The 14,773-nt window shown below is 40.0% G+C and overlaps 1 protein-coding gene across 2 annotated transcripts; it reads left to right on the forward strand.

The window, feature by feature from the left end:
• Positions 1-789: 789 nt before the first annotated feature.
• Positions 790-14,426, forward strand: kiss1ra (KISS1 receptor a). Of its 2 annotated transcripts, XM_077517217.1 has the most exons (6): positions 790-1,405; positions 4,903-5,027; positions 11,110-11,245; positions 11,333-11,420; positions 11,514-11,571; positions 12,644-14,426. In XM_077517217.1, the coding sequence occupies exons 1-6, from the start codon at positions 1,123-1,125 to the stop codon at positions 13,022-13,024; spliced, it is 1,071 nt and encodes a 356-aa protein (XP_077373343.1). In that variant the 5' UTR covers positions 790-1,122; the 3' UTR covers positions 13,025-14,426. The 2 variants fall into 2 exon arrangements, with proteins under 2 accessions (XP_077373343.1, XP_077373333.1); XM_077517207.1 differs by having other exon boundaries at positions 11,333-11,571.
• Positions 14,427-14,773: the final 347 nt, after the last annotated feature.

The raw sequence follows: 14,773 nt of genomic DNA on the forward strand, positions 1-14,773 counted from the left end.
GGTTAACTGTGGAAGGGCTGAGAATACCAACATATAGTACATTTAAAATGATTTTAGTTGGGGGTTTTTTTTGGTCATGTGAAGCACATTGAGTTGCATTGTGTATGAAATGTGCTATATAAATAAAGCTGCCTTGTGTTGCTAACAAATGCTTTTGCAGTATTTGAGTCCCTGCTTTTCATTTTGGGCTGCAAAACTGAAAATAAAAATCAAATGTCATACCCAGTGCTTATGTGCTCATTCGGCAATATAACGATGACATTAATAATAACAACAACAACAACGGTAACAATGGTAGCAATAACCACAACGATAACAAGACCGAGAACAATGATCCAAATAAGAACAATAACAATAACAATAATAATAATAATGATGATAATAAATGTAATTTATTATTATGATTATTCATAGTATAATAGTAAGGCAAGGCAAATGTATTTATACAGCACATCATTTAATACATTGCGTGCAGCATAACAGCTAAATGCCGCTTCACCATGTTTGCTTTGAAACCTGGGCTCCCTTATTTGAGCCATTTATATTCAATGAGCATTTGCTTAATGTATTCGGGACCCAAAACATTCAGTGATTTCTAGACCCGTATCAGAATCTTAAAATAGTATTTATGCAGCGGAGTCAGTTTTTTTTTTTTTATCCTCTTGAAACAAAATGGGGTCTTATGTATGAATTGTTGCGCACAGATGGAATGAGGGATACGGTTGCCATGGAGACCCCCGCCATCGGCTATTTGTCCCGCAATCCTGCAGCACGTGCATTCAATCGCAATGTGCGCGCGCGTGTCTGCCTCCTTTGCTCCTACTATAAAGCCCGCAGCAGGGTCGCCTTCGCCTCAGTACAGCCGAGGATGCGCCCACATGTCCAATGGATGACGTCTGATTCGTCCCCCCCCCCACCTTCCTACATTCTGATCAACTTTTGAGGATGCGAGTTACACAAATGGACCAAGCAAGAAGAGGTGACTGAAGCAGCTGTGATTCCAATGGAATGAGTTGAAAATGAAAATGATCTCTCCCCAACTTCACTGGGATTTCTGTCCTGTCCTTCATTCGGCACATTTTTGATCATCACCCCTTTTTCTTCTTCTACTTAATCCCAACAATGCATCCATCCTCTTCCTCGGAGAGGAACTCCACGGAGCCGAGCTTGTGGATGAACAGTTCGGAGGCGAACTTCTCGCGGTGGGGACGCGACTACGACGGGGGGGAGCAGCGGCAGCGGTGGGAGGCGGCCGAGGAGGAGGATCACCCCTTTCTTACCGACGCCTGGCTGGTGCCCCTCTTCTTCTCCCTCATCATGCTGGTGGGCTTGGTGGGCAACTCTCTGGTTATCTACGTCATCTCCAAGCACAGGCAGATGAGGACGGCCACCAACTTTTACATAGGTGAGCCAAAACACGCGCGCGTGTACGCACCGTCTACTCGCTGAAGGATCAAGGACGCAAGGATATGCAGGATATTAACTCTCGGTGAATGGGTGTCAAATGTGCTGCGTAATTATTTGAGTCGGGGTCTGATGATTGTCCACTGCTTGGTCAAAAAAAAAAAAAAAACAAAAAAAAAACACCGCGTCAAGCAATATTTTCTTATATACAGATAATGTCTAGCTTTAATTATTGGAATACAGACCAATCAGACATTTATTTGGAGTAAGGTGCTTAATTTCCCCCCCCCAACTAAATATATAATAATACTTGATTTAAAAAAATTTAAATGAAGCCCCTAATAGTTGTAATGCTATAAGATGGTGGCAAAGCACTACTTTTGTCAAAATGAAGCTCCTCAACTAGTTTCAAAAGCACTACTTTTGTCTGAATGAAACTTCTTAACTCCTTAACTCGCCAACATATTTCATTGGCATCAAAATGCCACACGATAGCAGCAAAGCACTATTTTTGTCAAAATGAAGCTCCTTAACTCACTTCAACATAGTTCCAAAAGCACTACTTTTGTCTAAATGAAACATCTTAACTCACTTTAACATATTTCCTTGGCATCAAAATGCCACAAGATGGCAGCAAAGCACTATTTTTGTTTAAAGGGACACTTCACTTATTTAGCCCATTATACCAATAAAAAGTTAATATTTTGTCTATAATTAATTTGATACTTTCATTATTTTTCCACATACAATTAATACTTTTGAATAACAATTTTGCCACTAGTTGTCGACTGAAAATGACATCACATGTGCTCATTGCTCAGGTAACGACCAATCACAGCTCACCTGTTTTCTAGGTTTGGTCATGTGACATTCACAAGCTGAGCTATGATTGGTTACCTGAGCTCTTGCGATGTCATCTCCAGTTGACTGCAAATTACAAAATGTGCATTTAAAGGTACTAATTGCACAAAAAAAATAATGAAAATATCAGATTTATTATAGACAAAATATTAATGTTTGACTGCCAAAAATGGCTAAATACCTTTAATTAAAGTATCCCTTTAAATTAAGCTCCTTAACTCACTTCAACATTGTTCCTTGTCAACGCTGGTGATGGTGGCAAAGCACTACTTTTGTCTAAATGAAGTGCCTCAACTCACTTCATCATATTTCCTTGCCACAAGAGGCCACAAGATGGTGACAAAGCACTATTTCTATCTAAACAAAGCTCCTCAGCTCACTTAAACATAGCCCTTTGCTTCCAAGATGCCACAAGATGGCAGCAAAGCAATAGTTTTACCTAACATAAAACAGTTTTTGTAACTTATAATTAATACATTGTAGCTATGTGTATAATACAAAACATCATATTAGGCAAATACAGTACAAAATAAAATAAAAACTAATGTTGATGCTTGCTGCATAGAAAAAAAACTAAAACAATGCTATTTCCCATATAATGAGTGGGGCATTTAATTAGTTAGCAGCAGAGAACAACAGCAGTTTAATAAGGGTAAGGTGCTTAAAAAAATGTGTTTTCTTAAAAAACTAAACAAAGTACAATATCATATGTATGGTAAAATGTAACTTAGAAAATAATGTGACTATAAACATAAAATATCAATGGTCAAATCCTCTATACCTGTTTTTTTTCCTGGAAAAAAAAAATCCTGAAGAATGCTACGTGTTAAGAATACATAATTACTGTATTATCTGTACATCATATAACTATAAGTTTAATAATTTAAGAATAATTTCACATTTTACTTTTTGAATAGAACATCCACCCCTTCCCTTATTGAGATGGACTCTGCATATTATGTTGTAATATTTCAATGAAGTGTGGTTATCTATTTGTGCAAAAAAAAAAAGAAAAGAAAAATAAACACAAATGAACACATGTTACTCGCTGCTGAAATGTTTATTGTAACATCACCACAAACATCAGCTTGACAGATGCCACCAAATGTGTTGCAGTGAAGATGTCAAAAGCAACATTTACATCATTTTAATTTATCATCGTCTTTATTAGATAAAAAAAAATATATAAACATATTTGAGACAGAAAAAAACACGTTCTGTCGCTCATAGTGCTGTTTAAGACATCATAGTCGATCTCAGTGGTCCAATTATATCGCGCAAATGTAAACACTTGCAATCATTACTCAGTAATAAATCACCTTCATCACTTTTCTGTCCACGATCTCACCGGCGCTGCAAGAAACTGTTAGCACGACATTGTCTCAGGTGTTAAAAAGCACCCCCCACTCCCTTTCCCGCGGGAGCTGTGTGTGCGCGGAGTGTATGTGACATGAATTTGATGTGGGAATAACATTACCCCGTAGACCTGGTGGAGAAACACTTTAATATTCCGCAAACATTAGATTAGTGGGGAGAGCACCATCTGCGCTCTCGATGTGGCAACTATTGTGATTAAAACTCGTCGGAGGGTCGGAAAATAGTGTTTGGCGCTTCTGTTCCCGATATGACCATCATACTGACAGTCACAATATGTTAAAAAGAAAATTAACAACTAGTAATTATCATTAATTTACATTATTTAGCATGATTAAAATAGGCTCTACATAAAAAATTAGGTTATACATCTGTCATTCCAAATGAAAATGTAAACAAAAATACATTTTTTATGGATGATTTTCATTAATTCATATTTTTATGTAAAATTTAAAAATAATTAATAATGTTACCGTATTATGGCCGGTCCATTCCAGGCTGAAATGATCGCTGTGATGATGGTGCTAAGGGCTCCCTCACATAAAAATTACCATTCAAGAATGGCACAAAACTGCTGAACAGCAAACCAACATTGAATGCAAGAATGCATTTTTTTCACACAAAAAAAAAAAAAAAAACTCAAGATTTTATTTTTGAGATACTATGTTTGTCATACATATCATTCAAAATCCGCAAAAAAAAAAAAAAATTAGGCCTACTCATGTTGTAGTATAGGGCAAGTATAACACCTGGCATCAGCGCAACAAAGCCACGACTGCCATCTAGTGGTGAATGGTGATATTACTTAAAACTACAGTCGATGCATATTAGCAGTTCGGAACCTGACAATTTGTATATTTGTGGATTTTCTATTTATTTTTTTGTTTTTGTTTTTACATTTTTCTCTGGGATTTGTATTGTACATTTACCCTATTTTCCATGCAAAATATATATTTATTGTTTTTCAACATTGTCTGCAGAATTTAGGGTTTTGTAAAAAAAAAAAAAAAAAAAAAAAAAATCTGATTATTTTTTTTTGGGTGGGGGTGGGGGGTTCCATCCACTGCGATTGGCTGGCACCAGTCCAGGGTGTACCCCGCCTACTGCCCAAAGCCAGCTGAGATAGGTTCCAGCACCCCCCGCGACCCTTGTGAGGAATAAGCGGTCATGAAAATGGATGGATGGATGGATGGATGGATGGATGGATGAAATCCCTCCAGTAACACAGTTGCTGCTTTTGTGCCATGTCCCTCCCCCATGCAGCAAACCTGGCCGCCACCGACATCATCTTCCTGGTGTGTTGCGTTCCCTTCACGGCCACCCTCTACCCTCTGCCCGGTTGGATTTTTGGCAACTTCATGTGCAAATTTGTGGCCTTCCTGCAGCAGGTAAAAGACCCCCGACAACTAATGACTACAAACACAACAAAGACTTGCCGTTCTGGTCAAATATAATGAATGCGTCTCTTTGCCTTTTATGTGGACGCTCAAAGCTTTATCAGAGCTTGTCCAGGAAAGACTAAAAGCCTCCTTTTAATATTGTGCACACAAAACACAGCCAGTGAGCACTTTGCCTTCCCGGAATCCATCACAGAGTCCACGTTCTGTTGAAAGCATTAGCGCAAAAAACTACACTGATTTTCATGACTCTTTTTATGGAGGGCTCTGTAGCTGCCAGTCAAGTGCTTCCACACCAATCGCACCCCAGCAGGCCTCGCTTCGTTAAACAAGAATCCAGATTTCAATAGAAGTGAAACAGCCTTATTGCATAATCACTTGAGTCATTTTTGGATGTTTTCGGAAAACACAAAAAAACACGACAAATTCCTGAAAAAAGAACAAAATCCTGTCAACATTTGCTGGTCAACTTGACCTACGCATCTATATATGCTTGCTAATCGGCTGTGAAAAGACAATTCAATATGTTGGTTATGACGTCTGTCGGTTCAATATGAACACGGAAGATTTGATTTGATTCAGTGGGATTACGATTCAATTCATTATGGTACAACTCAATTTCAGGGGATATATATGATGAAATGAAAAGACATTTCCTTCTAGTTATATCGCTCCAATAAAACACGATTTCAAGTCCACCTCCAAATTTTTTTTGGACAATAATATGTTCGATGCAGCCCCACTGGTCTAAATATGGTATTTTGGTTAATATTGTGTTAGTGGACTATGTGTGAAGCAGCAAAATCCAGCAGTTTTTATCAATATCACAAGGCGGCCATTTTGCCACTTGCTGTCGACTAAAGATGACATCACAGTTGCTCAGGTCTCAGGTAACAATCAGTCACAATTCAGCTTCAGAAAAGAGGAGAGTTGTGATTGGTCATTGCCTGAGCCCTGAGCAACTGTGATGTCATCATCAGTCGACAGCAACTGGCAAAATGGCCGCCCCCTGTGATGGATAAAAACAGCTATATTTTGCTTCATAATTCATATTCCATAAATGTAATATTAATCAAAATGTCATGTTTAGACTAGTGAGGTCACATATAACATATTGTCAAGAAATTTTAATGGTTGACTTCCACTTTAATACCTTTCTCAAAAAATGATTATGATTATTATTGTTATGATTCGATTCGGTTTGATTTGACGTATCTCTTAAATCGAATACTATTTTCTTGTTCATACCAGTTTTTGTTCGACACCTACTTGCTCAGCTATTTATTCCTCGACTAGTTTCATCATTTCCCATTGAAAGAATCGAATTAATTCCAAAGTGTAACAGCCTCCAGGATGGCATTGGTACAACTCCAAGGGTCCGCTGCACCCCACTAACCGTTCATTCAAGCAATTTCCTTGAGAAAACACACCATTAGCGAGCGGCCATGTGGCGCAGGTCTTGACTTGCCTCCTTCCGGGGCAACTTTGCCTTAAATGGACGCGCAATTAAAAGACTTTATAAATGAGAACAGTGTGACGAGTTATAGCAGGCGCTGACCTTTCCAATTAAGTTGGGTCGTTTGCTACCTAAATTGGAAGAGGACATAAAAATAGAAGGTAGAAATGGTGGGAGTTTTGTTTTATAATAATACAGTAAGTCCTGTCAAGTTTTTTTTTTTTTTTTCAGGTCCACAAGCATTCTTACCTGTCATTAAAATGGAAAAAAACAACAAAAACGCAGTTGCGTAAGTAAAATAATAATAATAATAATAATAATAATAATAATAAATATATATCATACCAACATAAATGAATTTGAACCAAGTTGTCAATGTTAATTCCAAATTTCTATAAATCCTCTGGCTCCCGCCCCTATTTTTTGGCCGCAGTACACTTCCATAGCAACCTGCTTCATTTTCAACCAGTTACCAGCCCTTTGCCAGCCAAAGTCAACAGGCAGGCTCATCCAGACAGTTAAGTGGTTGGAATGGATAATTATCTACAAAAAAAGCATCAGGAGAAGGCAACATTTTTCATGTTCCGACCCCAAGCGGCTTCTGGCTTTAATAATCCATTTAGAGTTTTAAGTGTTGTGTGTTTTGTAATGTCCCAAAAGAACAAAGAAGCTTTTGGGGCAATTTGTGCACGTTTCCAGCATGGCAATTTATGCATTCTTCAGATTTCTTTTCATTGATTTTTGCAGAAGGCGCTGTCCACCTTATCGGTGTCTGACGAGGCACTTTCTAAATGTGTTCTTCTCTCCTTCGAAGCATTAAAAAGCTTATCATTCAAAAAATTAATTGCATTCTATTCGACTGTGTGGGTTGATTGCAAGGAGGGGTGGGGGGAGTGCATTGTCCTCAGAAACTGACAATTTTTCTGAAGGGGATTCATTTGACTAAAAGGAATGTGTGATTTACCATACTGTGTTCGTTTTTAGCAACAATGTTCATGGGTGTCATGTCTGGGGTCACGCCAGGGTTAAGTTTGAGTTCATGACCTGTTAAGGTCAAGTGTCTGTTATGTAATGATGTAGCTAGTGTCTGTTTTGAACTGTTGTAACTAGCATCTAGTTTCAACTGGTTTTAGGCTATGTGATGTCAAGAATTTTTCATCCCTTTACCTGGTCAACAGCCAATCAGATAATTCCATGTCAGTCCTGTTACCCACATGTCTAGCCACAACCAATCAGATCGATTCCTTGTCTATATAAGCCTTCTGAGAAGTGTGTGTCTTTGTCGGATTATTACCAATGTCTCTCTGTGCAACTCCCTTTGTTTCTCGTCTAATCAGGTTTGTTCCATGCCTCTCGATGTGAATAAATAGTTAAAATCTTATTTGTGTCTGCACTTTGGGATCCAACCTCAGCTCATGACAATGGGTCAATGTGACACAATCTATATTTAATAATTAGAAAAAAACCAACTCAATAAATATTAATTTTTAAGTTTTTTTAAGGGTGAAAAATGGGCATTGAAAAGGGTCTTTTTTAATGGGTCAATTTGGACGTAGCACGGTGGGATAGTAGTTAGCACATCTGGGTCAATCTGACCCAGAACATAAAGGGAGGGGGTCTTAAAACTGCCCTATGGTAGATAAAGCAAATAAAGGTCATGATAGTAATGAAAGAAAAACAGAAAAGGATCTAAAAATAGTGGTGGGACATTGTGATTTCCGAACAATATTTTTCAAGTGATCATTTAAAATGTAAATATTTGCAGAGAATCATAGTCAAGTCAAGTCATCTTTATTTATATAGCGCTTTCAAACAGAAATAATGTGTTGCATATTTACTACCTTTTGAAATGATTTACAAATCATTTACAAGATAAGCGTCTTTACAGATGAATATTAATTTTAACATACAGTATATTCAAAAGTAATGTGGGCAAGTTTGTTATTTCAGAAGTCCGTACCCTACACATGGGGTTTGGTGACCCCTTGCCATCAACTATACTTATGACCACGCACTAGCCTAATGCAGACAGACTTCAAAAGGCTTGTGATCAATCCCAATAAATCATTCAAACCTTTTGACTTATTCCAGTGGTATTAATGATGAAGCCTTGCGTTTTTTTTTCCTTCCCAGAGAGTGCCAATGCAGCTGATCAAAACATATGTATTCTCTTTCAAAACAATTCCTCTGCGGAATGAAATAACCAGTCTTATATAAAGTATTAGTGCGCGTCTATCAGCTGTATGCGGGGTGCCGCGCAGTGATACGAATGAACAAAAAATAGTGCCAGGCGGTAATGGCGTCTGACGTTTTTTCCGAAGGGAGTTTTGTATGGAAATGTATCACTCTTTTGAACACAAATTGTTTTGAGAAGAAAAACGCTTTATTTAGGTGACCCCAGCTAACTTGCTGGACTATTTTCCTCTCGTCAAACAACGGACCAGAACTCGTGTCACAGAACACTGTCAGGGGTAAGTCAGTGATGATCGCACACACTGGAGCTGAGGATGAAATTGCGATTCATGTCAAAAAATCCGAACTATTACTTTAAAGGTATTTTTAAAATAAGTGACTGGTTCAAGTTTTATTAATTGTTTTCGTCATTTACTTTACTTCAGTGGTGTAAATAAAGATCAGCGCATTAGGTAATGAGCGATGTTAGCTAGCCATGCTAACTATATGTCAATACAAGTTCACGATAACATGACAAACATTGATGGTATATGTGTGTATGAATTATGCAATAAATAAGGGTTACACATAATACAAGCAACATTAATTAGTCACTAAAAACCTAAGTACCTCAGAATAATATGATAAATTACCCCATGGCATTAGCAAATGGTGTGACATAGTACAACAAATGGGCATGAGACCTATCTGGTAAACAAGCATGAGACCTAAAAAGTCAAATACATACTGTATGTATCCAATAAATAATTAACAAAGAAAGTATGGCTGCATGAAAATTCTACTTCAGTACAACAACTTGAGTATTTTTACATGTTACATTTCAAGACTGGCGATAAGATCCTTTGTTCTTGGTGAGATGTATTCCCTGTTCTCATCCCTGAACTCTTTATGACCCCTTTCTGCCGCTCTCATTTTTTTGCATGTGCCTCTCAGAGGGTAATGGCGGCTGGTTCGGTGGTTTCAGACGAGAGGAGGAGTGGGACATTACAGGGATGACATTAGATCTTATGAGCAAAGGAGGATTGACTTTGGATTCCCTACATCTGATGCACAGTCGTGCTTTTCAGAGCAGGGCATCAGTGTAATTTTCTATACAGTGGACTGACAAGAGAACAAAATTATTCCCATTATTTCCACTTTGAAGCAAAATGTCAGAGTCCGTGTGTCCATATGGATACTTGCTGATGTCACGCGATAACATCTTGTATGATGATGGTTTGAACGGCAACTTTTTTGGGACTATGTCAGCTGGATTGAAGTCCAAATTGTTGGCCTTCGGGGACTTTCTTTCTTTGAGAATTTTCAAGGCAAGAGTATTAAGGGGTGGGTGGTGCTGAAAAAAAAAAAAAAGATGAATGCGGTCTTGGATAAACTCCAACCGAATACCAGCATTATATCCACCTGAACTTTTCAAGAGAACGGTGATGATGAAGCGTGACATTCAAGCGCTTGGCAAGCCGACAACGTGACTCAAATGTCTGTTATTTGTCTCTGAGAAAAGCAACAATCGTGGGCCCTCTGGCGCAGCAGTCAGAGGGGAGAAAATTATCAGCCACGATTTGTTTCATGGTTGCTTTGGGAATGAGCACGTAGGTGGAGAAACTTCAGGGAAAATTGCATTGGCATTTTTCAAAGAAACGTGGAAAATAACCAGCCTGTCACGCGCATAAAGGGTAGGTTTATTTATATTGCTCAAGCTCCAAGATAACTCAAGGTGCTTTCACAGGAGCACCATTTGGTCTGTTTGATTCAAACAAAGAATTTTATAACATGTACATGGTCACATGGACCAGCACCTTCAAACGAATGTATGTAAGTACCAGGTGAGAAACAGAACAAGTTTACCAGAGGTCGGCAATCCGTCAGTATTGACAGAAGGTCTGTCAATTTGTCAAAGAAGAGGGTCAGTTTTGTGGACGATTTCCAATTGAGTGCCAATTGCCAATTGAAACTTGAAATAAATAAATAAATAAATAAATAGAAAATCGACAAACAAAGCATTGCCGGAAGGGGGTTTTCGTCCGTCCATCAATGTAATCGACCCATTTTGCTGACGGATTGACGAATGACGGAACATTGACAGACACTCATTTTGCTGAGCAATGACGACTGATGGATTGATGCGGTTCGGCTTGAAATATTGACGGATTGATGATGACGGAAGGGCGTCCCGACTGTTGACGATTGCCAAATGATGGACACTCAAAATTTGCGCTCACCTCTGAAGTTCATCAACTGATTCAGACCAGTGAAAGCCAACTACACTATAGGTGCACCCCAATGCGTCCCACAGCTTCTACTATTGGACTGCGGACCAGTTCCCAAGTTGTAAGTCAAGTCAAGGGTGTTACATCAGACATTTTTAGAGTACTAAACCAGTGATAAGCCAATTTCCTCTTGGCATATACCTTCTCTGTGTTTTAGGTGACTGTCCAAGCCACCTGCATCACTCTGACTGCAATGAGTGGCGACCGCTGCTACATCACGGTCTACCCCCTGAAATCCCTCCGCCACCGCAGTCCCAGGGTGGCCATGATTGTCAGCATCTGCATTTGGATTGGTCTGTGTTGACATAACAACCTACAGCATTTTACTCTGCGTATTATGTAGAAAACTGAAAACCATCATGTTGTCTGTGGTTGCTCAGGCTCTCTCATCCTGTCCACGCCGATCCTCATGTACCAGCGTATTGAGGAGGGGTACTGGTATGGTCCGAGGCAGTACTGCATGGAGAGGTTCCCATCCAAGACTCACGAGAGGGCTTTCATCCTCTACCAGTTTATCGCCGCCTACCTGCTGCCCGTCCTCACCATTTCCTTCTGCTATAGTATGATGGTGAAGCGGGTCGGCCAACCTACCGTGGAGCCGGGAGACAACAACTACCAGGTATGGGCGCGGTCTCTGGGATGTTTTTGTGTTGATTCTAAGTCATGCAGGTTTTTCTAATCTGCAAAAGTTGATCCAAGGCAATTGGATTCTTCTTGGTTGTCTCTCAGATATGCATCGTCACGGTAATGTTTTAAATCTCCCAGAATGCAGCACAGGGCTCTTTGGTTCATGACGGAGTTCTGTTCCTACGGTGACAAGGTAACCCGTCTGTCACTTGCCTATGATAACGCAGTAGCGTGTAGTTTTCTTGTTCTCTTCTTTCATTTCCTCGCACGACAAGAGATTGGTCTTCCAACATTTTGTATGAGTTTTGATGTCACTTCCAAAGACAAGCTTTCAATGTGACACTTCAACTGTCTGCTCGCAAAGGAGAATTGAAATACCAGAAGCAGTCAGAAGAATGCAGCCCTATATTCATTTGGGAGGGTCACAAGCTAATGCAAACTGTAGGCTGGTCCCAAGCCCGGAAAAATGCAGAGGGTTGCGTCAGGAAGGGCATCTGGCTTAAAGCGTTGCCAAACAATCATGAGCGTTCAGCCACAAAATTTCATACCGGATCGATTGCGGCCTGTGATCCCATCAGAGGGACTGCCAAGGGTAGATGTTTTGGGGACAAAGTTAGAAGGAGCAGACTTCGAATGTTTGGACGTGTCGAGAGCAGAGATCGTGAGTATGTTGATAGAAGGATGATGAAGATAACACTGCGAGACATCGAGAGGATAACCCAAGACAGGGGGAACTCCGGTCCTCGAGAGCCACTGTCCTGCCTGTTTGAGATGTTTCAGCTCTTGAGGACCGGAGTTCCCTACCCCTGACCTTAATGGAGGCTGATAGAAGACATAAGGGCAGTTGGTGTTAGAGAGGAGACTGCAGCAGATAGGCGCAGTTGGAAAATGACGTGCTGCGGAGAACCCTAACGGGACAAGACAGAAGTTTATTGTACACCGTTTGTAATCTCGAAACAGCATGAGTTGAGACAGTCTTAAACCGACTACCCTCTGTATGAGCACACAATAGGATTTCCTTGATTACAGATTTTCTAAAAAATCGGATGCCTTGTTCCCTTCAGGTCAACCTCCTGTCCGAGAGAACCATCAGCATCAGAAGCAAGGTTTCCAAGATGGTGGTGGTGATCGTCCTGCTCTTTGCCCTGTGCTGGGGTCCCATCCAGATCTTTGTCCTCTTTCAGTCCTTCTACCCCAACTTCCGGGCCACATATGCCACATACAAGATCAAGACGTGGGCCAACTGCATGTCTTACGCCAACTCCTCCGTCAACCCCATTGTTTATGGCTTCATGGGCGCCAGCTTCCAGAAGTCCTTCCGGAAGACCTTTCCCTTCCTGTACAGGCACAAGGTCAGGGACAGCAGCATGGCCTCGAGGACGGCCAACGCAGAGATCAAGTTTGTCGCGGCGGAGGAAGGCAACAACAATAACGAGGCAAATTGAGCAAATGCCAGAAGGGAGAGTTAATGGAATGTCTGGCTTCTTTCCAAATGAGAGATAACCGCTTTGAAAGCCAAATGAAACAATGTTATTATTGCAAAGGACACTGGAATCATTTGCACAGTTTGTTTCCCTGCCAAATTAGGTAGTGTTGTTGGAACATCTGGAACTCCAGTTAGCGCGTTTCACGCTTTTTTGCCATTAAGTAGATCTTGAAAGAAAGGCAGCTAGCTATTTGGATAATCGGACCAAATTTAAGCCTTTTCCCCGTTTCTGATCTAGGTCGGTGTATGCTCGATTATCAAGCGTCTCTAAAAGATTATCCTGTGTTGTGGGGTGTGTTGAGTAATAAACCACAATTGTAAATGTTAAATGTGTTAAATGTTTACACTTGTAAACCCGTATACTTTATGTGTGGTCAACATCGAGGTCGGCCAATAGCTACTGCAAGTTTTGGCAGTTTCCTTAGAAGCGGACAAACAGGACTCAGTGTGAAATTACACAACTAAGTACATTTTATGTGAGCTGCCTAAAACTGAAAATGTCTTTGTAAGAATGTTGTTCTAATGTAATGTCACAGTAAGGCTAATTTAAATTAGCACTGAGTTTTCTCCAACCATGCCTTGGCAGCCATCTGGGTGAAGAGCTGCCATTTTCTCACAAGTGACTGGTAAGCTGCACGGAGCTACTTTGAATGTGAAAGGTAAATGCTAGGCAGAGCTCCAGTGTTGTATAACGTGATAACTTTACATGTAGCACACAAGCTTACAGTAGCAAACAAACAAAGTGACACGAATTTATAAGTCTGTTGTATCCATTTAACACCCCACAGTAGAGGGGGCGGGGTGAGTGCTGGCTTATTTGCATGAGCCAGGACAACCCTCCAAAATCAGCTGCGGTTGCCATTTAGAGCAGCATTTCTCAACCAAAATTAGCCGTGGCACATATGTGAAATAGATGATATGATGGAAGATGAGATGCCCTTTATTATATTAGTCCCGCAATGGGGAAAATTGTAAAGAAAGATGAAGATGATGATGCTGCACTTAAAAGTGCTCTGAGCACTGAAAACGCGTTCACCATTAAAAGCCATTCAAAGCTATTCAAAAGCCATTCAAAGAGGAGCACCACTCACCAACCATTCAAGGTGACTATACCTATACAGTATGTACATACACCAGCCACATCACTATGTACATTAGCTTTATAAAATTTTGCCTTTACAATAATAACAATTCTTAGTTTTGAGAGATTATTGAACAATGTTTTCTTTTACAGTGGTTGTCTAGTTACGCTTAATGTTGCGGCTAATGTCCACACTAACAGTATAATGAGTGTCTGTCACATGTACAGTGGTTCAAATATATTCATTTACATTTGTACAATAAAGACACAGGTGTTCTAAGTGTGTTTTTATGTGATATACATTTTATACCTTTACCAATCAGGGACTATTTCAGTTAATACCAAGCCCTCTTGGAAGACACCATATTTTTAGAATTTTATGACACAATTATTAGCATTTGATTATTAGCATTTGTGTGGTCAATGGTTTTAGAGTTGTTACTGTAATAACTTCCCCATATTGAACAGCAATAATGGGAATCAACTGCTGAGACGGTCCCAAAAAGCATCACTCATGTAACCTACCACTGATAATCAGAGGTCGAAGCAAATTCGTGTGTTCCCCATGATGCAGCAGCTAGCTAACAACGAGCTGCGGCTGGTTACTAGTCCGGCTAAAAACGTTGC

This window comes from Festucalex cinctus, chromosome 1 (genome assembly GCF_051991245.1).
Source record: "Festucalex cinctus isolate MCC-2025b chromosome 1, RoL_Fcin_1.0, whole genome shotgun sequence".
Taxonomy (NCBI): domain Eukaryota; kingdom Metazoa; phylum Chordata; class Actinopteri; order Syngnathiformes; family Syngnathidae; genus Festucalex; species Festucalex cinctus.

Excerpts from the sequence above, each read along its gene's own strand:
- kiss1ra (XM_077517207.1), top strand. The coding sequence starts at position 1,123 with ATGCATCCATCCTCTTCCTCGGAGAGGAACTCCACGGAGCCGAGCTTG. Across the intron at positions 5,028-11,109 it reads TTGTGGCCTTCCTGCAGCAG|GTGACTGTCCAAGCCACCTG; the intron begins GTAAAAGACCCC and ends TCTGTGTTTTAG. Across the intron at positions 11,572-12,643 it reads CGGGAGACAACAACTACCAG|GTCAACCTCCTGTCCGAGAG; the intron begins GTATGGGCGCGG and ends TGTTCCCTTCAG.